General features: G+C 38.5%; 1 protein-coding gene across 10 annotated transcripts in view; it reads left to right on the plus strand.

Moving 5' to 3' along the window:
- Positions 1–21673, plus strand: part of gapvd1 (GTPase activating protein and VPS9 domains 1) — a 45986-nt gene that overhangs the window by 20714 nt on the left and 3599 nt on the right. The window contains exons 3-27 of one of the 10 annotated variants that reach the window (XM_079637071.1): positions 1555–1822; positions 2010–2585; positions 3069–3155; positions 3535–3669; positions 4950–5142; positions 6067–6147; positions 7006–7160; positions 7282–7411; positions 7722–7847; positions 7964–8137; positions 10640–10765; positions 12219–12353; positions 13756–13875; positions 14330–14407; positions 15141–15487; positions 15954–16041; positions 17105–17137; positions 17796–17867; positions 17951–18082; positions 18886–19015; positions 19146–19258; positions 19550–19709; positions 19897–20084; positions 20983–21196; positions 21520–21592. In XM_079637071.1, coding sequence (XP_079493197.1) covers positions 1555–1822; positions 2010–2585; positions 3069–3155; positions 3535–3669; positions 4950–5142; positions 6067–6147; positions 7006–7160; positions 7282–7411; positions 7722–7847; positions 7964–8137; positions 10640–10765; positions 12219–12353; positions 13756–13875; positions 14330–14407; positions 15141–15487; positions 15954–16041; positions 17105–17137; positions 17796–17867; positions 17951–18082; positions 18886–19015; positions 19146–19258; positions 19550–19709; positions 19897–20084; positions 20983–21196; positions 21520–21592 — 3934 coding nt within the window. Of the gene's footprint in view, positions 1–1554; positions 1823–2009; positions 2586–3068; positions 3156–3534; positions 3670–4949; positions 5143–6066; positions 6148–7002; positions 7161–7281; positions 7412–7721; positions 7848–7963; positions 8138–10639; positions 10766–12066; positions 12174–12218; positions 12354–13755; positions 13876–14329; positions 14408–15140; positions 15488–15953; positions 16042–17104; positions 17138–17795; positions 17868–17950; positions 18083–18885; positions 19016–19145; positions 19259–19549; positions 19710–19896; positions 20085–20982; positions 21197–21519; positions 21593–21673 lie in introns of those variants that run through there. The other 9 variants (XM_079637073.1, XM_079637075.1, XM_079637074.1 and 6 more) reach the window with 9 other exon arrangements.

Below are 21673 nucleotides of genomic sequence, written 5' to 3' on the forward strand. Positions count from 1 at the left end.
AGTTTTTCAAGTAGTTTACCAGATAGATTATTATATGTTGACTTAATATAGTTTAGGCTAAGCCTACCCATATAGATTTTTATTTAACATTTATTTTATGTTGCTTAATGTTTGCAACAGGTGAGCCAGTGCACAATTATTTTTTATGTATTTTAATTTTCTGGGCATAATTTATTTTGTTAAACTACATAAATGCCATTCTGTACCGTATCCCAATTGTTACAAGAAAACATCATTTGAACAATATAACATGCATTTTTGTTCAGTATATAAGCAATATTTGCTTTTTATGTTAAAGACATTATTGATACCGTGAGAAATGTACATTCTCAGGAAAATAGCCGCTTATCAGTTAATCGTTAATCGATCGATAAGGTCAATCAATTAATGATTAATGAATTAATCGATAATTTGCATCCCTAATTCTAACCTGTTATGGGCATTATTTTTTTGTAAATATGTTTGCTTGTAAACTTAGTTTTTTTCACGCCTGGTTCGCAAGCTCATTAGCAAGGCTATTATTAGTCATCTGGGCTCCTGTAGGTGACGTTAGCATCCTGGTTAGCGCCTATTTTGTATACCAAAACAATCGCCGCGATTTATTTATTTTTGATAAGAACAGTGTCGAAAGCATACTGTTTGTGTTTAATCCAGGGTCTGATTTTTATATATATATATATATATAAAAAAAACAGTCATGACAGTGTGTTTTTCTTCTGAAAACATCATTTCATTGCCTACCTATTGACATTGACTGATACACTGCCCTCTGGTGGACAGAACAAAATATTATTAATAAATATTAAAATACATTAGAATATTAATAAACAAACAAACTTCGAATATGATTTTTGGGCAAAAGTCAAAGCCCTAGTTTGGAAAAAAATAAATGATGAATGTTCCAGACACACAAAGTATATTTGTTAGGGCAGGCTAGTAGGTTTTGGTGTGGTATCAAAATTGGAATTGTGAAATTTCACTAGCATATGCAATTTGGTGTTTTACCTTTATTTATTAAGGTTGCATGGTTCAAACACAATGAAAACAATAAGTATTATATATATTATTAGTTATTTATTTTTGTGGTGGGTCCAGTGAACATTTTGACACGGCAAGTAAAAAATGTAACCAGTAGAAATAATCCTTAACGTTGAGGCCTGGCTTATTTTGTCTTGTTTTAAATCATTAGGGATTTCCTGGTTTGGGTCTGTGATTAAAAAAAAAAGTGGTACAGATTTTTGGTCATACCGCCCAGCACTTCCATCATCTATAGTACATTGCAGCACACTATCAAATGATTAAATCTGTAGTCTTGGATGCTAGTAAGTCCAACATTCAAGGTAGTTCAGGGTGGCCCCTTTTCAGTGAGGATTTTGTAAATCTTCAATGGGGATATTTTGAATGGTTGTTTTAACCAACCAGCAGATAGTATCTAGATATTTCTTTATCTGAAATGCATTTGCACATTCATTCCAATGCATCTCCAGGGTGATCAGATTTAATTGCATGGTTTTCTGCGATCCACTTGTCTGAATGTGTCTCTCTCCTTTCCAGTGTGGAGGCTTCTCCTGCGGAATGCTGTCAGCATGCCAAGTTTCTGGAGGACACACAGTTTGTGGATGGTTATAAGACACTGGGCTTTCAGGAGAGCATCTACGGGGAGTTCTTGGGCCGGTTGAGGGAGAACCCACGATTGGTGGCATCCTGTCTGGTGGCAGGAGAGAGACTCAGTCATGAGCACACGCAGGGGGTCATACACACAGTCTTCACCTCACTCTATGGCAACTGCATCATGCAAGAGGATGAAAGCTACCTGCTGCAGGTACATTGGATGTGTGTAGTGATATAAATCTGTAGGTGTACCAAAGCACTTTTAGTTGAAGTTAATACAATTTGTTTCTTTGTACTAGTCATTAGCCCTTATTTTTATTATAGTATGTATATATATTTTTTTGTTTGTTTGATACTTATAACAGGTAACTCTCTTTGTGCTGTCCTACTCTGAACAGGTGCTGCGTTATTTGGTGGAATTTGAACTAAAGGAGAGTGACAACCCTCGCCGCCTGTTACGGCGAGGCACGTGTGCCTTCAGCATCCTCTTCAAACTCTTCTCCGAGGGCCTGTATTCTGCTAAGCTTTTTCTCACTGCAACCCTTCACGAGCCCATCATGCAACTGCTGGTGGAGGACGAGGACCATCTAGAGACAGATCCGGCCAAACTGATAGAGCGCTTTACCCCGACCCAGCAGGAGCGCCTGTTTGGGGAGAAAGGCACAGATGAGTACCGCAGAAAAGTTCAGGCAGAGGTGGAGGCCAATGAGGCCAAGCTCGTGACCCTGGTCAATACCTTTATCGGCTACCTGAAGCAGAACACCTACTGCTTCCCACAGAGTCTGCGTTGGATTGTGTCTCAGATGTATAAGACGCTGGCACGGGTGGAGAGGTTAGAGGTCGGGGAGGTGAGGACGATGTGCACCGACTTGCTGCTCACCTGCTTCATCTGTCCAGCCATTGTCAACCCTGAACAGTACGGCATCATCTCAGATGCACCCATCAATGAGGTGGCTCGTTTCAACCTCATGCAGGTAGAGGATAATAGTGTTGCATCATTATCAGTATATTACAAAACAACTTTAATGTACTAATTACTTTGACTGCCATTAGTTAGTTATAATGCTGACAGTGTAACAGTATTACAGATAATAATTCCCACTTTTTTAGATATATTTAGATATATGGTATAAAAGCACACTAACATATTTACAGTATTATAATCATATTTTACAATGTTACTGTTATTACTGTACTTTTGATCAAATAAATGCAGCTGTGGTGAGCATTAGAGACTCCTTTCAAAAACACAATAAATCTTACTGACTAGGAGAATTTATTTATTTATTTATTTTGCCGTGAGGCTGTAGATTCAGCGACAGTGCAAGAAACACTGCATTAAGTTTTTTTTTTTTTCTAGAATAAAATGCTTGTTCTAACAAAGACATTTAGTGTTATTCCTGTCTGTCTGTGTTATGAATGTATTTGGAAAAATAAAATCTATTTTGATGATTTAGGTGGGGCAGTTATTGCAACAATTAGCCATGTCTGATGCAGATGATGGAGATCCGCGACGTAAAAGCAGTTTATTAAAGTTTGATAAGGTAAGAATCCCACAATTATAAAGATTCCTTGTCTCTGATTCTGAAACTACATCCATTTATCGTATTTCATCTTGGGTAGTTTACATTATAATAGGGTCACAATACATTTCAGTAGTCGAAACCAACACCAGGGAAATTTCATAATTCTCAATATGATTAGACCACCAAAATGAATATGGCCTATTTCAAAGTTTGCAAATGTCATCTGGATATTCCATACATACAGAAGATTAACGTAATGCACACAGTATACAGTGTGAATGTTACACAAAGAGTAAGAGTAGTGCCATGCTAGTACACTATTCCAAACATAATCAGAAAATGTTCCAAGTCTTTTATTGTGATTGACTCATTGAAGTTTGCTTTTTGGTCTTTTCAGACGTGTGTTGCTGCCTTTTTGGATGTCGTCATTGGTGGAAGAGCTGTCGAGACCCCACCCATGTCGTCAATGAACTTACTGGAGGGCCTTTCACGGACCGTGGTTTTCATGACTCATAATCAGCTTTTAGCTCTGGTATGTAATGCAGAAAGAGACGTGTGGAAGGAAGTTAACGTCAGCTGACTTTTATGGTTTCATCGTCAAAAGTACAAATGAGCTAAATGGGCTGTTCACATGTTTTCAATGAAATGATATCCCTCTGAAATATGGTCTGCAGTTTTGTAACATGTTGCACTATGACTTGTATGAGACTTATGCAGTTTCACATCCTTTTCTTGGCTAATATTCTTGGCTTCAAAAAAAAAGGTTTGAATATTTTCTTAACAGCTCTGTTCAAATGAATCTTTTTTTGGTTAGCAGACATAGATAATGTAATCTAAATATTGTCATATTCACAAACTAGTCCACCTTAATTGCATGATGACAGGGGATTTTAATTTGATACAATTATAGTAAAATAATGTGATCCCAAAATGAATGCATTAATCATGTCCCCTGACCTGCATGTAAAGCGCACAAAAACATTTACGCTAAGGATTGCTGTGGACAAGTAGGCCTGTGTGACTAGCTTATAATAATGATATGGAAATAAATCAAATAATTGATGGACCTTTAAAGCCAAAGATATTAGATTATTGTAGCAGATTAGTAAAGCATTGAATTTTCTTCTTTTCAGAGCTTTTGACGTAATATTGATGTGCAATAATGTGCTGTTAATTTAATTAATCACAGTGTCATGTAATTAATTTCAAATGCATCACTTTTTTAAATTAATTTGACAGCCCTAATCAAAACATATCACAGTACTTTACTCTACTCTTACATGAGACTCAGATCAATGAAATTTGAGTTGTTCTGTTGGTTTAAAAGAAGGTGAAGTAGACAGGCTCAAACCCGTAACATCGCGTCAATACAGCAGTAACAGTCATGCTGCATACCTTTACAGTCACAATGCTCTAACTCTTCCTGCCCAACCCTGCCACGAGCCAATAAACCCTCCATTTCCCTGGTTTTCTTCTCAGCATGAGCAGCAAGATGTTCATCATCACACTGTCATTTACAGAGCCAATTAGCCCGACTCCTATGTTGTTATTGCATTAGACTCACTGTTTGAAATTCACTAATGATGATAGCTGAATAATGAGGCCCACCTGCATTAATTACCAGCACTGATTAAGAGTGAGTTAAAAAATTACTTGAAGACATAAAGAAAGCTCCCAGTACATCTTTGTAGGCCTTATTTGAGAGGAAATTGACAAAGAAATTATCGTATAGCAATTTACAGCGATTGCTTGATAGTATGTTTGTACCAAAGCAAAGCAAAAAAGTGTGTTAAACCTCATTTCTGTGTTCAGGTGGACTTTGTGCGTAGTGTCACTGCAGGCGATCAGCTCAGAGAAGAAGACCACCTGGCTCTGGAAACCATACTAGCCAATGTTCCTCAGTCCCGCACCACAAAGAGCAACAGCCTGGAGCTCACGCCCTCTAACACGCCCCAGCTCTCTCCAGCTACCACACCCGCCAACAAGAAGAACAGACTCCCCATTGGTATTCCTTCTACATTAACTTTACTGCATGTTGGTTGCTGCAAATGTTTTGGAGACTAACCCTCTGATTGCAGAAAATGCAGCCCACTGTAATCTGATTCAAGAATAAATGACTCTTTTGAGCTGGTTCTTTATTTGAATTATGAATTATTTCACTTAATGAACCTACTGAATCAGTCAGATAGCTTACTGTATCAACATCTGACTCTGTAACTATACTGATTACTTTCAGTGATGTTCATATTGAAAGCAAGTTTTGTGTATTTAAAGATGTGAAACTTAAATCTTAAACTGGTTGTTTCCTATGACCGTTTGTTGTAGGAAGATACACACTTGTTTTTTTCCCCCGGTAATAAATTAAGTGGTATAATAAAAGTATTATTAATAATACAGTTTTTATAATGATACACACTTGGGTTTCTGTAACAAATAATATCATTAATAATTATTTGTTATTTTATAATAATAATATTTTTTGAGTCATAATCCCATGCAATCTTCACAGAGAAGGCAATCTCAAAATAAGCTCAGAGAAAAAAAAAATATTAAGAAAAATATTGAGAAAAGTTGGATTTAAAATAATTTAAATGTATTTCATTCAATAAGAAAAAATAAATAATAATAATTCAGCATGGAGCATAGCACTGTTACCGTAGCAATATTCTAACCTGTTCAAAATTTATTCAAATCAGTCACGAGCATATGAGGCTTAAGAGTCATAAACATGCTGGAACAGAGCTAATATCTCTTCTGTTCAACCCACAAGACAAGGACATTAGTTGATGGTCTTATGTTAATTTACTAGTGTTTGTTCTTACACTCATTTACTGATCTTTTACAAATTTGATCTTATCCACCAACTCTCTGATTTCCCCCTTCTGTCTCTTCCACCTTTTTTTCTTACCTTGCTGCCAATGATCATCAGGACAACAGTTGGCAGCCATAACGTGTTGGGAGCCCTCTGCCACTGCCCTGTCCGCTCATATACCCTTAGTAACCCCGTTTGGTGGGTAACACTGTCGCTCTGCCGTGAACGACATGTACAATTACCTCCGTCCGCTCACTATGGCCCTGTTTACACCTGGTATTAAGATGCGTTTTGGTTGATCGGTTTCCGTATGTTTTTCGCGTTCATATGTAAATTGCGCATGCTTATTTTGTCCATTAGATCGAAAGATCTGGAAAAAACCCCCATACATTTACCTGACCAAAGACCCTCCCATTGAAGAAATCAGGAGGTAAGTGGTTGAAAGTGGACAAAAGAGACGGATTCAAACACCAGGCGTAAACCGGTATGCGTCTGCCTCTTCTACTTGTGATCCGATTGACCAAACCGCATCTAAATACCAGGTGTAAACAGAGCCTGTGTCTGCCGTGTGTGTCCCTGCTGTACAATTCACTTCCGCTGTAACACATCTGGACTGCAATACTTGCCCCTAGCAATATAAATGTAGTTGTAGTTGCCCAGACAAGCAAAACTGTTTATGAACGTCATACATTTTGTAAGATGTAGCCTACCTGCAACTTTTTCCACCGTATTCCAGCTGTTTTCTTCATTTGATTTGTTATCCAGTTACCATTCAAATTTTAAGACGGATTCTGTACAAAAAGTCTTAAAAAAAAGTGACATTCCAAGTTGTCTAAGCAGTATGGAACATCACTATATTGGCACAGTTATCAGAACAGTTTGTTCACTCGCATGTGTTCTTGTTGCATTTAAAGCTGTTTTTGAGCATTTGTCAGTGCTAATGCTCATGCAGGCTTTCATCGTGTTTTTGTTAGGCTTCTGCTAACAGTTTTAGCCGCTTTGCATTCCTCTAACCCTAACAGTTTGTCTCCATTCCCCTTCTTCCCCACCCAGCAGGCTCTCGCAGCCGAAGCCGATCCAACATGGCCCAGGAGGGTGAGATTGAAGCTAGCTCCCAGGAGTCTCTGCAGGAGGTCACGCCTGAGGAAGTGCTGGTCATCTCGTTCGGATCCTCACAACAGACTGTACCTGGGATGATGTCAGAAAACGAGGTCTGAAGCTATAGTCATTATGCCATATGCTGTGATGGTCAAATGGTATTGTAGTTAACAAGCACGGGTGATTTATATAGATAGTGATATTGGTATGTGACTGCTGTGTCTATGTCCGCAGGTTCTGACTCTGAATCTTGGAGATGGTGGACAAGGAGATGCCCCTGCCGACGACAACAAACTGCACGGCAAGCCTGACAAAACGCTGCGCTTCTCACTTTGCAGTGACAACCTGGAGGGCATTTCTGAGGGTGTGTTTTCACCAGACAACCAGCAGATGGTTCTCTTGTACATGAACTCTTCCATATCCACCTGGCATTTTCTTTTCTTTCCTATGGTCTTAGTAAGAGAAATTTGTGAGAAAGAAATATAGCAGTCTAATTTTATTTTATTTTATTTTATTTTATATACGCTTTATAAACATTAGTTTATAGACCTTCTGTTATTTTATAAGTGCTTTTTTTGTTTTGTTAGAACTTTTGTTGCAAGAACTGGATTAAACTAAGTATCTGAATACTAGTAGTATGTTAGTGAATCTGAATAATTGTGGTCTGTCTGTAGGCCCGTCTAACCGCTCCAATTCAGTTTCTTCTTTGGACTTGGAGGTGGAGTCTGTGTCAGAAGGAGGACCCGGGCCATCTGGTAGTAATGGTGCAGAGGCCTTACAACTACTGGAACATGAACAAGGTGAATTTGTGTTTTAAAGCATTTCACCCAAAAAAAATTCCAGCAACAAACTTCACAAGAGCTTTTTAGTTAAAGTTGCAAAGCTCGATTATTACTCTGGGTTGTCCGTTATGTAGCCACTACACAGGATAATTTGGACGATAAACTGCGCAAGTTTGAGATTCGGGACATGATGGGCCTGACAGATGATCGAGACATTTCTGAGACGGTCAGTGAGACTTGGAGTACTGACGTCCTGGGCAGTGATTTCGATCCCAACATGGATGAGGACCGACTGCAGGAGATAGCAGGTATGAGTTTATTTCAGGAGATCTCACAGTCATGGCTACAGTCATTAGGCTATGCACTTTATAGTACACTAGTTCATATAGATCATATTAAGTTAATGTAACCATAAATAGTAATAGTTTCCTTACACTTTGTTTATGATTCAAGTGCAAATTACACTTTTTACATTGAGAAAAGGTTATTTTTAGCATATTAGCCAGACCCATTACTGCCACCTTGTGGTTAGCTGTATATTTGCACTTCTCAATTAAGGAGCTATAGTGTGAACTTTAGTGTGTCTGTTAGTCCCCTTTAGTAGTTCCATAGTAATTACAATAGATTGTGTTACTGTAATTATATTTGAGGTTTTACTATTGTAGTCCTTGTAACAAATCATGTGCATGTGCCATTTAGCTATATATATATATATATATATATATATATATATATATATATATATATATATATATATATATATATATATACATATACATATACACACATGTATAAATAAATGCAAAAATGCACATTTATACAACATTTTAATCCAATATTCAAAATGAGGGTCATGTATTTGTTCCATCTCTCAGTGTTGGCTAAATTAATTTAGTCTTATTTAGTCCATGCTTTCCTGGATTGTGATACAACTATAGGGTTAGGGTTAAGGGTTTTTACTCAAAATTTGTATGTACAGAGTGATGTTCAGAACAACCGCAAACTGCTTCTCATTTCATCCGATCACATTCCATCTCTCTCTTCATCTCTTTCTCCTTCTGTCTTTCAGTCAACTCACTCCCTCCACCCCTTCTTTTCACTCTGTTCCCTTGTCTTCCATGTTCTCTCTCTTTCTCGCCTCCCTCTCTCTGACATTCACACAGTCCCTGCAGTCTTATTGACCTTGGTTCCTTCTCATTTGCATCCTCCATTTTTCATTCCTCGGAATATGGCGTTGGGGGACTTTTCCATCATTAAGTGAATTTACAGCGATTTCCTTATGTGTTTTCTCCGAGGGATTGGGTTATGAGATACACATTAAATATCCATTAATACCTCATTATCCCACTGATAAGATTACCATGATAATGAGGCAGAAATTCTAATTGTTTCACTACTGCGGGTGCCACTCATTTAATCATGCACCTGAAAGACGGGCGGCCCAGAGCCCCTGCCTCACTCACTGTAAACAGGGCCAGCGGGGGAAAGCTCTCCTGCAGGCCCACCAAACCTGCCCTTGTGTGCGCATGTATGTGTGCGTATGTGGGGAGACGTGACCTGCAGAGAGCCTCATATGGAGCGCTCATGATCTCTGCTTCCGCCCGACCATCAAACGCCCCTGCACGAGTGCAAACACCCCCCCGCCATGCTAGCTGTTCACTCCCTCCCCTTTCCCGCTCTCCATCTCCATTCTTCTGCCTTGTTAGGCGTTAGCTCCTGTTGGGAGTGTTTCGGAGAGAGGAGGCGCTGTGTGGGATGCCGGTTGAGAGAATAATGAGGTTATGAGTGATGCTCTGCTCGATCCACACCTCAAAGTCACAACCCTGATGATGCCGCATGTGTGTGTCGGCGTCTGTGTGCGAGGGAGGCTGCAATTAACCTTTGGCCATCCCTGTCATAGCCTGCCTACTTGCTGCTTTAGATCAGAGATGCCTCATACCCATGTGCTTCTAATGTGTGTGTATGGCTGTCACAATTCGATTCAATTCCAGTTCACATGCGTGTAATTCAATTTAATTTCAGTTTGATAACGATTCATTTGAATATAAGTCAGGTACAGTACATGTACATTTTTACTAATGCTGTAAACTATGCAGGGAACCCTGTCAGTTGGTACAAACTATAATAATGTTTCTACTCAAATAGTTTTTTTGAAATCCAGCCTAAACATTAAAACGATTTATTCAGACATGCATTAAATATTGAAGAACAGTTTAAGAAAAAAATATAATGAATGTCATTTAGTGCATGTTTAGCAAAATGCTCCTCTCTAATGTTAATATTGTTTAAAAGCTGTTTTATTGAAGTCTTGAGAAACTTGAGAAAGTGATAACATAATACAACACATTACTTTTCTGTAAGTTGAATTGTATCATTCAGCATACCTTCTGATGTTCATACATGTTTATTTTGTGCTGTAACTAGTAGTAAAGCAGAAGAGATGATCAGGTTACACGTGCTCCGTGGTGCCGCTTCGCTTGAACTGAGATGCTACAACAATCTGTCACGCAACAATAAAGAGTGCCAAAACAGTATTTATTGTTTGAATTTCATAATAAAATGGACAGAATTTGAAAGCGGAGACTTTTTTCAAATCAAAAGTAACAAAGCACAAAGCTTATTGTGATTTATTGGATGGTAGGCACGCTTCAAGTAATCTTTAGTGAAGGTTTGTTCATGCGCCAACTGAAAACAGCATAGACTAAAAATATTGTGATTTAAGAATCAATATCGGTTAATCAAAATGAGAATCGATTAAAATCAAGAAATCAGTATTTTCAACCAAACCCCTGTTTGTGTTCTCCTCTCAGGGGCGGCGGCGGAGAACGCGTTGGGTAGCTTGCTGTGTTTGCCGGTGCTTCTGGACCCGTACGGTTCTACCATCTCTGAAACAACGAGTGAGGCATGGAGCGTGGAGGTTCTGCCAAGTGACTCAGGTGAGCGCTGAATGCATACAAGAATAGTTTAGTGAATATGGCGGCCCATGTACTGGTGATCTCTCTCAGAGCGTTACTATTCAATTTTGGCTTTACTCAAGAGTCTTTATTGATGTATTGTAGCTCTGGTACTAATGATAAAGTACTAATGATTAGCATAACTGTACTAAAATTGTGTTTATTTTCCCCAAATAAAGGATTGTGTTCCCTTTTGTCACTACCCAAACGATGTGTACATGTTTCGGTAGTGGCAATTTTAGATACTTTTGAGACTAGCTCAAAGATGCTAATCAGTACATGGTTACCTATCACCATGGATTAACACCCAATAAAGCTTGCTTAATTGCAGAAAAAAAGTGTTTGGTAGTGACGTTTCTTAAAGTTACACACACTTTTTCAGACTTCTGGACACATTTACCTTAAAACGGTGGTACCTGGGGATTCTACTATGCGAGAGGGACACAGGAATATTGACTAATTAAAAATGTAGGGGTGTGGTCAAAATCTCAGCCAATGGACTACAACATACACTGTTTCGGTAGTGACATGAACATGTGGGACACAGTTTCATTATTTACAAAGATTTTTTTTTTTTTTTTACTTTTTGGGAAAAATTGCAAATATTATATATAATTGAAATTTAGGGGTTATGGTTCGGGACAGCCACCTCCTAATTGAAAGTACCCAATAAATGATGATTTTATATATATACTAATTAAGCTTACTGATATTTAAAATATTATTGTGGGATTCAAACATCTAAAATTGTAATACCTAAATACTTAAAGGCGATGTTTTGTGTCATAGCATTGGAACTGTGCATTGGGCCTTTTAGTGTCAGCGCAGCCTGATAGACTTGCTGATCTCCCATTATGTTAAAAATCACTAGTTTAAAACATACACAGAACATGTTCAATTTTTTTAGTTTGTTTTAATATTTGAATTAATATTTAGCTTTTTAATTGGACAAATTTGTTCAGTAGCATATTATTTTTTGTTGTGGTATTGAGAATTTTTACATTTGAACGGTATTAGTATCCAGTATCCACTACTGAAATTTGGTTGTTGTGACATCACTAATAATGATCCTGTGAACAAGGCTAATTATGTTATGAATCATACAGTTGTGAGTAAGAAATAAATCATGCAGTTGTTGTGAATAAGAAAGTAAAACAACACTGTGCCAGTATCAGGCATACGGCAGACTGTGTGTGGTCTTGTCTCCCTGCCCGTTTTGCATCACAAACATAGGAAAGAGAGAATGAGTGATTGTTTTTTTGCTTTTCTGGGGTTTGTTTCAGTTCGAGGCGGTGGAAAAGTAGACTCCGAAGACCAATTGAGACCTGCATTATTACAAATGAGCACGTAAATGAGAGCCCTCCACGGGGATGCCCTGAGTGTCTTTGTGTGTGTGGATACACCGTTTTCTACAGTTAATGAATCTGTGTTGCAGAAGCTGCAGACCTGAAGCAGGAGGAACGCTTGCAGGAGCTGGAGAGCTGCTCCGGTGTGGGAAGTACTTCAGATGACACCGAGGTCAGGGAGGTCAGCTCCCGACCCAGCACCCCGGGACTCAGCGTCGTTTCAGGTACACATACACAGAAGCCTAAAGGCCCCAATATACTCATGGTGAAGTTCTTTTTCGTTCTTCGCTGAGGGGTAAAAAGAAGTTTGAAATACCTTTGCAGCGACATACTTTTTGCGAACATCCCGAAGCTGAACGCTGCTGAGAGCGACGTTTAGATGGATATGTTAATTAATATGTGCTGCATGCTTTGCTCTCAATAACAAAATAAACAGCAGTTAAGAAAGCATCTGATCATAGCGACGTGAATCTGTTTGCATGCGGATATTTAATTCGACTCTCCAGTAGTCACATTGTGTTTATTTTTTTAGCACTTTATACAATAGATTGCTTTGAAGCAAGCAGCTTAACAATATTAAGCATTAAAAATTCACTTAAAATCACTTAACAGCTTAAATTTCTACTATAAAGCAACTTTTCAGTGTGTTTGTTTTTACTTTTCTCACTTTGACGGTCTGAACTGAAGAACTTATTCAGAGAAGATTTTTGTGTCAAAGAAGGCGGAGCTTCAGAGCCACACCTACCTATTACAGAAATGCCACAGACACATGGTACTTCGAAGGCGTTTACCAGCTGTAGCAAACTTTTTCCGGAAAGTTCTCTTTGGCAAGCTGTTTCGAACAACCAAAACAAACTTTGTTTTAGCCTGATTTTGTTCAAAATGAGGTCATATCAGAGCCTCTATTGTCTAAATGTGTTCAAATGAACGTTCACAGTTAGTCTGGACTCACAGATTTGAGTAAGCATGAGCTTGCAGCATTCAACAATCCAAAGGTTTGAACATTCCGCTTACATGTCACATTTAAATTTGAATCCCTGGCTCGCAGAGTTCTTTATTCAGTGGCTTTTCTGCCATGACATTGTGATGAAGACGAAGAGCCAGATAACACAACGGCAAACTCCCGACCGACTCCTTGTGGAGAGTTTTCCCTGAGGACTTTTGCAGATAAATTGCCTTTCCCGTCCTCTTTCGTTCATTCTTGCCGTTTCCATCTCTCGTTCACCTACTCTGACCTCCCTGGGGATTCTCCTGCCCTCTTTGTGTGCTCAAGGGAGCATTGGCGTGGTTTCCCCGCTTCCATGAGGAGCCTGAAATGAGATTGGCTGTTCAACTTGGCCACCACTCCATCACCTATACGCTAGACTTTTGCTTACTATCTGAACTATTTTGTATATCTGAGAGATGTATACACAGTCAAACTCCAGGCTTGTTTTGCTAAGGCAGCAGAATATATATATATATATTTTTTTTTTCATCATTATTTTGTTCTTTGTATAAGAGGAATGTCATGCCAAAGTTTCCTCTTTGACAAACCAAACTACTTCACAGCTCTGAAGGTAATATGTTTGCCTCTGTGATTTATAGTTTGAGGTTTTGCTGATTTGTTACATATTGTTTGTGCAGGCATCAGTGCCACGTCAGAGGACATCCCCAATAAGATTGAAGACCTACGCTCCGAGTGCAGCTCAGATTTTGGAGGCAAAGACTCCGTGACCAGTCCAGATGGAGAAGACTCTGCTCATGGTACAAACACACACTCAAGTTACTGATTGGGCACATACACAGTACACACTGTTTTTTATTTTTAAGATCAGTGCATCCGTATTTTCCCAGTGAATGTCAACTTATGTTGCACACCAGTTTACCTGTGGTAAAGGCACATAAATGCCCTGGAAAACAGATGGCAAAGAGCATAATGCTGACATAACAGATGTTTAAAGAAAATAAGAGCCAGAGGAACATGTATAGATAATAACTTGGTGCATCTTTAAGTTTAAATTCATATTTGTATGTTTTGTGAGATATCAAGTATATTAAAGTTTTTTTATCTTCAGACATGAAAGATATTTTTCTTCACTATTAAATCTCATCCTGCACAGCTGTTGAATTTGTTTCTTGGGATGTCTGGTGTGGGACTATCCTTTGTCACTCATTTACTTCTTCCTCTATCCACTCCTCCATTCTTCCACCTCTCTAGGAGCTCACAGTCTATCCTGTGCACCCTCTCATGCAGATTCACTGCTGGCCATGTTCGATCCCCTCTCCTCTGGAGAAGGTAATGTCACTTCCCAGCATGCACTGCTGTTGAATGCAGTACTTACACATGTAAGATCTAGAAAGGAGTGCCATTAATGTGCCTAATGACGAGCCCACTAAACAGCATGTGTGCTGTGAAATAGAGGAAGCGCTTGCCAGATTTCTACCCTATTACAGCCCTTTCTGGTAGAATAAGGGGTTATATTATAGTGGTGTTTAAGGGCTAAATTTGATTTGTTTCTGTCCAAGTCCACAAATCTACAATGGAAAGTTGCATAAATGTGTTGGAGAGACATTGTGAGAATCTGTGTGTGGTGGGCAAGGTGAGGGGATGACAGGTTGCTAGACCTCACTGTAGGCGTTTTGGCTCAGCAGCCCGTCCCCACAGAGCTAGTGGCACAGGGCTGGCATTGGAAGGCACACAGCAGAGATGCTGTACCCTTGGAACAGGTGGCCTACTTTCACCTGAGGTCTGTCTGACTCTGACAGCTTTTTCAAGCTTTCTAACACACACACACACACACACACACACACACGCTGATGGTATGCATTTAACCTTTTTTATGAATGCCAGTTGAACAGAAGTCATGTCACGACCCTGGCATCTAGTTTTGTTTGTCAAAAACTGGCGGTTAAGTCACAAATACCACAGCGCAAAAAGTTTTTCTCACTGGTATCCATTTATTTAGCCATTGACATTATTTAAATCCAAAAGCAAGGACCCTCTGATTTTGGATCAAATGTCTTTGCAGGTTCGACCACCGGCACCATCGTGCGGCCCAAGGTGCACTATCCCCGGCCCCCTCACCCTCCCCCTGACCCGCCCATTCCAGAGGCCAGCATAATGAGCCACCAGGAGCCTCGCCCGCCGCTCTTTGCCCCCCACCTGGCACAGGGTGACCTGGAGCATCCCAAGCAGAGGCACTCTTACCCTGAAAGGCTGGTGAGAAGCCGGAGCACAGATGTGGTGTCTGCTGGCCGCAGACCCAACAGCGATCCCGGACTGAACCGCAGGACCATGATGGAGGAGAGAGACGCGGCTGGGGCTTTCTCCACAGGCCCCACCTCTTCTCCCAGCAAGGATTCCCTCAAAGGAGAGGTGAACAAGATGAATTTATGCCTTATTTATGCAATTTATGAATTAATGCATCCTTGCTGAATAATTTCTTTAAAAAATTTTTACCCCAAACTTTTAAATGGTAGTTTACAGTATATAGAAATTCAGATTTTTCAGTTTATTTTATTTTTTAAACTTGAATTTGACTGAACTATCTGCATTACTTTATTTTATTAATTGTTTTACTTTATGTATTTGTTTATTTGATTACATATATTATTTTAATGAATTTAGTATAAATATTTTCTTCCACCATCTTCCTCTGTAACAATTTTCATGTCTGGACAAAAAATATACCATAATCTACTCAAAATAATCTTTACTTTGTCAGTCGAACTCATCAATTTCTTTTTCTTCAGGGTTTGAGTTACTTGAGTTCAAGTAATTAACAGAATTTAAATGTTTGAGTGAACAACTACTTTAAATAACTGTTTTTGTATGCATTCAGTCTGAGGAAAGAAAGGACAGTGATGATGAGAAGTCTGATAGGAACAGACCCTGGTGGAAGAAGCGCTTTGTTCCTGCCATTCCTAAAGGTGAGGAGCCCAACTCTCATTTTTTTATATATAAGTACATGCCTGCTTTTATCCTGTGGATCAATGGCTAGATAGTTAAATTGATCTAGAAATTGCTGGCATATAAAAAAAAGTATTCTGTTTGAGTGGGGGAAAAGTGATGATAATATCTGCTTTTATTATTGGCCTAATTGGATTTATGGCAATAATTTTGAAAACGCTAGTATTTGCTGATACTGACATTGGTCACCGATGTAATGTGCATCCCTACAACTGCAAGACTTCTTTAAACATGGAAATCTAAGTTATTGCAGTTCTGTATGTGATCAGTATTTTTAATTGGCGAATAATTTATCTTTATGATTATTGGCTCTTCCTTTCTTACAGATATTTGACAGTTAAACACTAAAAAAAATTTTGGGGTGGAATTGCCTGTACACTACCATTCTGAAAGTTTTTTTTTTTTTTTTTTTTTCTTTAGAAATGTCTTATGCTCACCAAGGCTGCATTTATTTGAACAGAAATACAGTACAAACAGTAATATTTTGAAATATTACAATTTAAAATATCTGTTTTCTATGTTCATATATTTATAAATGTAATTAATTTATTATTGTGATGGTAAAACATTATTTTTTAGCAGTTATTACTCCAGTCTTAAGTGTCACTTAATCCTTCATAAATTATTTTAATATGCTGAGTTGCAACTCAAAAAAACATTTCTTATTATTAATAATGCTGAAAATGGTTGTGCTGCTTAAAATTTTGCTTAATATTTGGTGAAAAAATATATATAAAAAAATAAAATGATTTGATTAATTGCAAAGTTAAAAAGAACAGCATTAATTTAAAATATAAATCTTAATTAATTTCTTTACTGTCACTTTTGATCAATTTAATGCATGTTTTTATGCATGTTTACTAAAAAAATAAAATACTGACCCCAAACTTTTAAACAGTCAAACTCCCAAATGCAGCTCGAATCGATCTAACTTTCTGACACTCATTAGCATTTAGCATGGCTTGGGTGAAGAGTTTGTGTTTGTGACCCCCAACCCTGTCTGTTGCTGTGTTCCTCACACAGTGCTCTATTGGACTGCAGAGGGTGAACTCCCAGGTAACACACTCTTCAAGCTCTCTCCCACTCAATCTAGTGCAGTACAGCGGCCCGAATTTGTACTAGATCCCGTAGATTCCTCCTTGCCACTTTGTGACATGACACAATCGAGCTTCATCTTTTCATTCATGCAGCCATTTTGGTTTAACATGGTTTATTTTGCAGTGGTCGACCTCTATAAAAGGACATTTTCTGAAATATGCACTTGAAAAAATATGCGTAATTTACTGTATGCACCAAAACTACCAGTACTTTTGGTCAAAAATAAATATAATAGCATATTGCTTTTTGCTCTTGGTATCGAGATTCATGATTTTACCATTATTGGTAACTACTGAATTTTGCTATTGTAACCCCTTTTTTTCTTTATTTTGCACACAGCCTAAATTCACATAAGCATACACATGACATTCTGCAGCACAGAGCTCCACATCTGTGTGTGTTTGCTCTTTAGTAGTGACATGCTTCCTGTTTTAGTTCCCCATTACTAAAATTTTGGTTGTGGCTTATGTGTGGAGCAAAAGCATTCTAAGCATGTTTATCCATTTGCCACAATGGACTGGAGAGAGTCCGTGTCTTGAGGTTAGCTTTCTCATAGGAACACAACTGCAGCGCTCTGCCGTTTTGTGAGAATAACGGCTTCTGCTCATCTCTGCAGTGCCGATCGCGGGGCTCCGAAAGCGGGACAAGCCAGAAAAAGACGAGCCAGGAGCAGAGAGGGTCCCACAAGGTCTGCACACATTTAACTTCATCATACACTCTCTGCAACCATTGTCCACATTGATCACGTGCATGCATTTTTGTGCCTCTCAGATGAGCATTCAATGCTCAGACAGAACTCTAAGACCCAGTCAGCAGAGGCAATAATGGACAAGTACATCAGGTACATGGAGAAACGACCCACCCACAGTGATGGAGCAGGTTCTGGAAACTATATTGGACAAGGTTTGCCAAATAACAATACTCATGCTTTATACACAAACACACACAAGGGTATACACTCTCTTCAGTGTTGAGGAGTAAATAACTTCAGGAGTAAAAGTAGTGATGCTTCTAACTTAACATTTTTTTAGCAGTGTGAACACACTCCATTGTCCTCTCATTTGTAGCATTGTCCAATTAATTTAAACCTGCCATAAAATTGCCCATAAAGCTGACATGTCAATAAACTTAAATACAACTACAACAAGAATTCATCAGTGAGTAGTTAATCTGTCATGTTTTTTTAGCAAATTATTTTATATAAAATGGGAAAATTAGATCTTTTCTTGTTTTATGTTGTTATATTTTAGTTTATTGCTGTCACCCTTTTGTCCATAATAGCTTCATGTAGTTAGCTACCTTTTGTTAGTAACTTGTATCGTAGTGTTTGAAATGAAATAATTGCAGCTTTTTTCCCCCGGAAACTATTCCGGTTACTTTATTTTAAGGTGTCCGACTCCTAAAATTAATTGAGTAATATTATTTGACAACATGTACTTACTATAGGGTTAGGTTTAGTGTAACCTAAGTGTAACCTTTAGTGTAATTAAGCATAATTTACTGTTATTACCGGAGTAAAGTAACATATTTAACAAGGAAACTGTAAATTAAGTGTTACCACTGGGGAAACTATTTATATTATCCTCAAATTCAAGTAGTTAAAGACATACACTGTAGCACTATTTATTATGCTTTCTCCACAACATTTATCACTGATACAATTTGTTGTCTGCTGTTTTGTAACTGTTTTGCTCTGTGTGTTACAGAGTCTTGTAGAGAAGGAGACAGTGAGCATGACTCTCCTAAAGATGAAGTACTGCAGAACATCTCTGCAGATGACCTTCCAGACTCTGCCAGTCAGACAGCACCACCTCAGGACAAGACGTTCTCCTTTAGGTCACTCAGACAAACTCTCAGTAAAATCTAAAGTCTCAGTAAAGTCTGAATCTCAGTTCGAAACCAAAATGGCAACGAACATTTAACACAATCAGACTGATAACCTGCCATGTCTGTTTCATCTCTGCAGTGATATTAAGAAAAAGCTTCGCATGGCGCTGTGCTCTGCAGATTCGGTTGTATTTCCCATCATTCAACCTGCAACAACACGTAACGGCCTCCCGGACCATGCAGATCCCGAAGGTTCCTACTACCCATATTATCTTCTATTATTTATACTTAATTCAATATAATGGCTATAAAAATTATTATTATTATCATGTACTACCGGTACTACTACTACTACTACTACTACTAATTATTATTATTATTATCATCATTATGGTAGTATTCAGTCCTATTTAAAACAAACCTTATTTTGAAATAAAGTTTTTGTAGCTCTCTGCTCATGGGGTGAAAGTATCTGTTACGCAGGTTCTGAGGTTCAAAACGCTGTGCATTTATGTCTGGCCCCTGTCTCCTCTCTCTCCTCAGACAACGAGATCGTGTGCTTTCTGAAGGTGCAGCTGGCGGAGGCCATTAACCTGCAGGATAAGAACCAGATGGCTCAGATCCAGGAGACTACGCGCTGCGTCAGCCACCTCGACCCCCGCACCTGCAGAAAACTGCTCACTGCCATGGCAGAGGACTACAGGTACACACATTATTCTCTCTCTCTATCTCTCTATCTCTTAATGTCTCACTAACTTTCTCTCATGTTGTCTCTCTCTTTTACTCACTTCTCTCAAATACAGCTATGAATCACAATTTAATAAAAGATTGTGCTGACATATTTTTGGGCATGACTCCATAATGAGCGCTGTGATGGTTTTGTGCTGTAGGAAGCGGGCGCCTTACATCGCCTATCTGACGCGGTGCCGGCAGGGCCTGCAGACGTCTCAGGCTCATCTGGAGCGACTCCTGCAGAGAGTGTTGAGAGATAAAGAAGTGGCCAACCGCTACTTTACCACTGTCTGTGTCCGACTGCTCCTGGAACACATGGAGTCTAAGATGCTTGACTTCATCAAAGGTCTATATGAATCTCTGTGTATATGAGAACTCACTTTTCCTGCTTTACTTTAAGTCATTCACAGAGCAAAGGTTGATATTTGACTCATTAGAGCTGAGGTCTCAAACTTTAATTACCTCTCCATTGGGGCCAGGTCAGTGGTTACGTGTTTTTTTACCGCTACTAATTTTATAAATTAATTTCAGACATGGTTGGCCCTTTTCAGAGTATAGTGACTCATATTACATTACTATCTAGCGTATTACTCTGCTGTTTAGCGTATTAATGATGTCTGAGATTTTTAAACTGTAATATTGTGAAATCTATTTAAATACATTTTGAAATGTAATTTATTCCTGTGATGGCAAAGCTGAATTCTCAGCATCATTACTTTAGTCTTCAATGTCACATGATCCTTCATAAAATCATTCTAATGCTGATTTAGATATACGGATCAAGATATATTTATTATTATAGTCAATGTTGAAAACAGTTGTGCTGCTTAAAATATTGTAAACCATGCTACATTTTTTCAGGATTCTTTGATAAATATAGTTTTATTTGTAATATAAATGTTTTATGACATTATAAATGTATTTACAGTCACTTTTGATCAAATTAATTATTTCTAAATAAAAGTATTAATTTCTTTAAAAAAATCTTGACTCACCTTTTGAATGATAGCGTGAAAGGACTAAAATACAAAACAAAATATATTTTTTTGTAATTAAAATAGTATAATTTCATTTAGACTGGCAAAATAAATTTGCTGCAGCTGGTTGAAAAATCAACAATATTGTCGTAATGCAACACAAATTTTTCCAAATGTACATTTAATTAAACTATTAGCATTTGAGTGGTTGTATGAAATGATAGATGAGACCTCTGTTTTTGAGTCTGACTCTCTGTTGTTCCACAGCATTTCAGGGCTGCACTGCATCTGACGATAAGACAGCAGCCGTGGAGGATTTCCTGCGTTACCTGTATGGAGCCATGGCCCATGATGCCATCTGGCAGTATGCCAGTGAGGAGCAGCTCCAGGACGCCCAGATGGCCATCGAACGCAGCGTCATGAACCGCATCTTCAAACTGGCATTCTACCCCAATCAGGATGGGGACATCCACAGAGACGAGTGAGAAAACTCAAATATTTACTATGCAATCAATATTTTCCTTATTTCTTTCCATGTTGATTTCATACATTGTGTCTGAATTAGATGTGACACATCAAACAATCTCCTTTATACTAATCCTCATGTTTGACATTTTGTCAATCATATACCGGTAGTTGAAATTTTCTCTAGATAGCCTTGCACAACGAAATATCATTGGTCCAAAATCCTGTTCATGCCTGCATATTAAACTATATATGCTATATATGCGTATGCTCAACTCAGTTTAGGACACCATTTCAGCATTTTAAATGTCTTTTAATGGGATGTCTCCTTTATTCAAGGCTTTTCCACGAGCACATTCAGCGTCTGTGTAAAGTGGTGACGGCCAATCACAAAGCCCTGCAGATCCCAGAGGTAACCGTTTGCTCTACGTCTCAGAATATAGTTAGAAACGAAGACAGAAAACTGCAATCTGATGTGTGTGAATCTGTGCAG

Source organism: Phoxinus phoxinus, assembly GCF_949152265.1.
Source record: "Phoxinus phoxinus genome assembly, chromosome: 15".
Taxonomy (NCBI): domain Eukaryota; kingdom Metazoa; phylum Chordata; class Actinopteri; order Cypriniformes; family Leuciscidae; genus Phoxinus; species Phoxinus phoxinus.